This window comes from Geospiza fortis, unplaced genomic scaffold (genome assembly GCF_000277835.1).
Source record: "Geospiza fortis unplaced genomic scaffold, GeoFor_1.0 scaffold730, whole genome shotgun sequence".
In the NCBI taxonomy this organism is placed as follows: domain Eukaryota; kingdom Metazoa; phylum Chordata; class Aves; order Passeriformes; family Thraupidae; genus Geospiza; species Geospiza fortis.
In genome coordinates this window covers 57,701-63,700 of record NW_005054458.1, presented here as the reverse complement: position 1 = coordinate 63,700, position 6,000 = coordinate 57,701, and the positions used below count along the sequence as shown (strand labels likewise).

General features: G+C 34.7%; 1 protein-coding gene across 1 annotated transcript in view; it reads right to left on the bottom strand.

The window, feature by feature from the left end:
* Positions 1–283: 283 nt before the first annotated feature.
* The window catches only part of LETM1 (leucine zipper and EF-hand containing transmembrane protein 1), a 52,870-nt gene continuing 47,153 nt past the window's right edge, over positions 284–6,000 (bottom strand). The window contains exons 13-14 of the mRNA XM_031062712.1: positions 5,539–5,677; positions 284–4,216 (exon numbers count right to left, since the gene is read on the bottom strand). Coding sequence (XP_030918572.1) covers positions 4,067–4,216; positions 5,539–5,677 — 289 coding nt within the window. The 3' untranslated portion in view covers positions 284–4,066. The remainder of the gene's footprint in view (positions 4,217–5,538; positions 5,678–6,000) is intronic.

The window sequence follows — 6,000 nt, the reverse complement described above, 5'->3', positions numbered from 1 at the left end:
GTACTTGGCTTTAAGCAGAAGGAAAAATTTGCAACACAACCTTGTTTATGTGTTATTATTTTGAAAGCATGTCAAGGAAAAGGGCTGTCTTCAGCCACCTGTTGAAACACTTGACACTAGAGAGCAGATTCAGCACTTGCATGTTCCCAAATCCTGTTTTAAAGCAGACAGATTACTTTCATAGACACAACTCATCAGCATCCAGCCCTGTGCCTGGCATCTCATCTGAAGAGCAATAAATTAACACTAAACAATCAAAACCAATAGAAAAATAATGGAGAGATTGGGTTTCAAAATGATACTTTTATTGTAACTAAACAAAGGACACAAGCTCCAATTAAAATAAAAATTTTATACTGAGTTATGGCAAACACAGGACCAGTATGCCCAGAGCACAGACAAATGATTTTCAACTTAAATTTATAACACAGGCTGAAATTCATCAACTGAAAAGCAAAATTTGGAATACATATGAAGAACAAAAAATGGGATTATTCTTTTAATTAAGTACACCCAATTATTTGATATTAACAATTTAAAAGTATTTAAATACATGCTGAAGTAGCTAAAGTTAAAATTATTAGCAAGGTATGCAGATATAAAGTTACAAGAAGTATTTTGGAGTTGTATAAAAGATGTAACTTTTTCCCCCTGGACAAAGCCTACGTTAGTGTAAGGTACAATCCTGGCAAGATATATTCTCTACCTGCATGCAGTCCTGCTGACAAACCCTGACTGAACCAGCCTTCTGGCACTTAACCTGCAGGCAGATTGACTCTCACAGTATGCAGTCAGGGATGAAAATCTCTGTGAAAGCCATCTTTTGGGCTAAGATGAAAAAGAAACAAGTTTTTCAATAAAATAGCTCTTATAACACGCTTGTTTTGAAGGGGGGAAAGAAATCACATCCTACTCTACTTCTTTTCCCTATTCCTAAATGGATTTTTAAAAAAGCTTTTTGCGTGTTTTACATTTTCTCCCTGAATAGTTTATCGTCAAAATTTATTTGAATCTGCAACAACCCCATCAATGGTCTTACCAATCACCTAAGTCTGAGCTCAGAGGCTTTGCCTGTGTAAGTCACAAAGTCATCAAAATCTCACATATCTTTAAATTACTTATAGAAATATTTACATCTCCTGATTAAATATTCACTCAGGAATAAGTTCTGACCAGTTAATGTACACTTGTACACTCATCCTTTCTCTGAATGTGCTGCAGCTTCTGGTTTTTTGGTCAACACCAAAGGCAACCAAGCACATTAGCTGGAGCTCCTCCACTCTGCTGCAGTTGCCTGTATCACCAGTACAGAGCTGTTTGGGAGGTTCAAAGTTGGGTCAAACTGGATCACCAAGGGCTTCCCTAATCTTTCAAAGCTTGCAGAACATGTGTTGTTCAAGTCCAGCTGTCATGGGTTTGCCTGCTTTGAACAGAAGGAAGGCATTCCCCATGAAAGTCCTTCCTGTGGTTGGTGTGCACATCCTGTCATCGCTTTAGGTCACAGCAGAAAGCTGCTTTTTCTGACTGGCATTTAAACGAATTTTATGTAATCTGTAAAGATTTCACAATATGCCAAATTTCATGCAAGTCCAAATGTATTCCAATTACTTTAATCAGAATATTCTTCATAAAATAAAAAAAAAAAAAAATCAGCTATTTTTGGCTCCCTTCTTATTTAATCCACAGAAAATTTAAGTGAACAGTAAACACAGAACTGCAGCAAAGTGTTTTAAACTCCCAAATACTGCAATCAGTCAATTTATTTTCAGGACAGTTAAAGCTCTGTAAAACTTCTATCAATAAATATTTGAAAACAGCTTTTTCTGCTACTTCCCTGGTTTGAATCTGCATGCATTCAAGTGAATACAATTCTTAGGTTTTTGATATTCCATGAAAGGTAGCAGGCAATTTCAGAGTATCTTTACCACGTTTCAGGAATGTCAAGTAATATTCTTATACATTGTTTTAAAATTGAAAATATGCCACTGTAAAAATTGAGCGTATGTCAAAGCTCAAATTCTAGCTGTAAATTATAAAATGGAAAATTAGTTTCTAGATCATATTTGGTGAAATCAGTTTTATTCTTGAATTTTCATCTAACACAAGCATTGGCCTAAAAAACAAAAAAGCACATACTGAAGTCAGATCTTCAAAAATCTACAAAGTTACTTCCTTGCTGAAATCTCCAAGGTAATCTTGATTTATGAGGAAGGGAACAGCCCCCTTGTTTTCGGACACGTGAACCATAAAGATTGTACTGATTTGAAATTTCAGCTTCACCACAGCAATTTCACACTTCAGATACAATTACAGTAATTCTCAGGAGGATCTTGCTGTAAGCAGCTTTCTTTGCAAACTGTACAGAATATGAACTCAATAGTTGAACTAGACACTGACTTTTTCTAGAACTGTACATCTCACTGTACATATTGCTTTGGAAACAACTAAATACAATGGTCCATATCATGCAAGCCATGAGACTGTCAAAACTTCTTTTGTTCCACTAACTTCAAATAAGTTTGTACAAATAATTTAGCCAATCTAGATAAATACTGCACATGGAATTATGCTGAAATATGCTTGGGAGTTGGTATTCTCTACAAAAATATGCTACTATGACTAAAAGCATTAAGTACTAACTGCCCCCTTCAATATCATCAAGTACAGTGCCATTGTCAGATGTGCTCTCTATAATGTACACAAAATCAAGAATGGTTGTACATTTTATAATACTGGGTGCAAAATAAAAACACAATAAAAACCCCAAACCACAACCCTGCTGGTTCAAGCCACACTATGTGTATTTCATAACAGATTTTAAGAAAAATGTAAAATTTAGGTTACCATGAATTACGGAACATCCCACAGTTAGTATTTTAGTTTTAAAACTTTAAAATTTACTGCTAAGAAGAAATATTAATGAGAAAACCTTGACCTACTGCCAGTATGTAGTCACACATTTAAAGACAGTGACTATAAACCAAGAATGTAATCAAAGACCTGGCAATACCAGAAATTACTTGTTGACTGCACAGTAAGCAAAGCCATGAGATGAACATATTTATGTACTCTGACTATACTTTGTTAATGACTTTATACCTGAGATGAAAATTGAGAGGTAAGAAAACTAGTTATGGTGTAAATAATTGTCAGATGAAAAACAAGCACACGAAGATAGCTACATTTTTAAAATATATGCAAAAAGCTCACAATTGACATTTTCCCATTTTGATTATTTTCATCCTGCTATTCAGACAAACACTTTAACTCACTTTACTATGTGACAGATTGTGTTCTGAAACTATTTTAAAGGCTCCTGTGATTCCCATGCTTTAATAATTCATGGAATTTTGAGTAGAAGCAACATACTCTACTCTCTAGTCCTATGAAATTTAAGGCACCCATAAGTAGCAAACTTCATGCCAAGTTTCCATTCCAGGGAAAAATAAATCTAATTTTTCCCTTCAACAGAAAATAATAACCATGAATTCATAAAAGTGATCAAAATGCCACATTCTCTGTCAGTGAGGCAACAGCTTAGTGATATTTAGCTTAAAAACCCCTAAATCTACAAAGCTACTACTGAAGCCACAGAATCTTCACCAGCAGATTAGAAAATGTGTAATATTGTGATGGAACAGAAAGATTGTATTAAATTTTGAAAAAGCTAAAAGGTAGAAGCAGAGCAAGGTTGGGCCCCATGTTAATGATGGAAGAAAATAAATGGGAAACATTTCTCCATGATAGATACACTGGATTTATACAGCAAACTTCCAAGTTTAATGGATCACTGTACCACAACAATGAGTGCAAATACATGTTTTTGTGGGCAGGAGCACTGCTACAGAAGCCTATTCTGTTTTCATCAGTATGGAATGACACTAAATCACTTCTTTGACGAATGGAAATTTCATTCCATATGTCAGAAAACTTATCTACGATTTATTACCAGAATCAGCTCAAAACACTTCCCATAATCACAAAGCTCAAGTAATATGTAGCCATTAGACACAGAAAGATATACAAGATTTTGGTTACAACTGTGATTAGCTTCAGATTCTGAAGCTTAATTCTTTGCTTCTGCAGCTTCCTTATCATGCTTTTCCTTTGCCTTCTCTTTTTCCTCCAGTTTTTCTTCTTTTTGAAGCAATGACATAATCTCAGCAACCTGGCTGGTGCCAATATCAATATCTTCTTTGTCAATCAATTCTACAACCTACACGAACATAAAATGAAATTGAGAGCACATTTAAGTTTTACATGATGGAGGCGTTTTCCTATAATAAATTTTGTTGAGACAACAAAAGTATTCAGTTCTCATGTTCAAGAAAAACAGAATTTTCCTTCTTACACGGAAGACAAATTCAAACCACAACCAGTACCTCAAACACATCCAGAGTACTAAAAAAAAGCTAAAATGTAAACTAAGACTTAGAACTTTTGACCTTTGTGTGTGCAGCACACAAAGATATTTTAAAGCATTAGTAAAACAGACCCATTTATTTTATCTGTTTCAATGGAAAGCTGAGATTCCGTACCTGTTGAAAAAATATTTAAGACAGTAATTTATAGGCTTAATTTTACTTTTATTTAAGAAGATCTACTGTATCAGACAGGCACAAAGTTAAAAAACTTCAAAGTAGAGGGGGTGGGCGTTTCAGAAAGCAAACGAAAAAAATAATCTAGTAAATGATTCCAAATTCCTTGAAATAGTTTTTTGTACAAATGTATTCTTGGCATATCTCCTCAAGTTCCTAGACTTATTGTGCAACATATGCAGAATTTACAAGTACATTTTATCTGTGTTGCTAAATGTACAACGGCTGTTTAGAGCAACAGGGAAGATAATCACCACTGGGGCAGCAGAGAGGAAAAATGTGTTTCAAAAGGCTGATACTGTATTTTCTAGCTGGCCATAGTTTAAATGCTATTTCTGTATCCAGTAGCAGAATGACTTGAGGGAAGAAAGTTTCACTACAAATCTAAATTTACGAAGTGAAAAAAAAACAAGAAAATGAATGTGAAAGGGTGAGAAAACCTGAGAATGTTCAGCAAAATGAGAGAACAGGACAAATCAGGCAACAAACACAACCTGTTGTCTTTCAAGCACAGGAAATACAGATCTCAATGAAACATCTAAAGTATACAAATAGGCAAGCAAAGCTGCTATTTTGTATTGATATGAAACATATCTATGGATGTTATGTCAAGACTTTCTCTAACAGTGGTAGTTCTACTCCCTCTCATTTGTAAGTACTAACAAAATTACCATATTTTGAACTTGACAGAGACATACAGAAAAACCTACAGCTTTTAAGGTTATGTGGAAAAGGACATGGATTTCCCCCCACCAAAAAAACCAGCCATATATATTCTCAAGATGCTGTTATATAAGATCTATTTACAATACATGCCAAAAACCTCACTGGCATCAAGTAAAGACCCTTGCAAAAGACTGCACTATGAATTTATGCCCAAACAGGTGCAATGTTTGAAGGATGGTTAGCCTTATTTTCCTTATGAAGTCCGCAAACTTACCTTAACAACATTATCTATATCAATTTGGCCATCCTTGTTTTCATCTAATGCCTCTGCAATCCTTGTTAGCTTCTCCTCTGGAATCTTCTGAATTTGTTTCATTGCATTAATTAGCTCAGTAATGCTGATGAGATTCTTCCTGAAGAGAAATCACAAACTCTACGTGACAAGCAGTTACTACAAAGGAATAAGGTTGACAAAAAGCAATACTGGAAGCTACTACACTGCAGGATGCTTGTAAAATTATTAATTATTTATTTATAATCCTGAACAGAATGCAAAAAAACCAAAAAGGAGTTACTGATCAGAAAGTAGATTTTTATCTTACCATCGAATCTCATGTTTTTAGTTTCCACACTTTTACTGAACAAATATAAGTACCCAGAAGCATATGAAATAAAGTTTTCTGTTCTTCCCAGACTGTGTATCTAATGCCCTTTGTCCCTTCATTCCCTATTGACC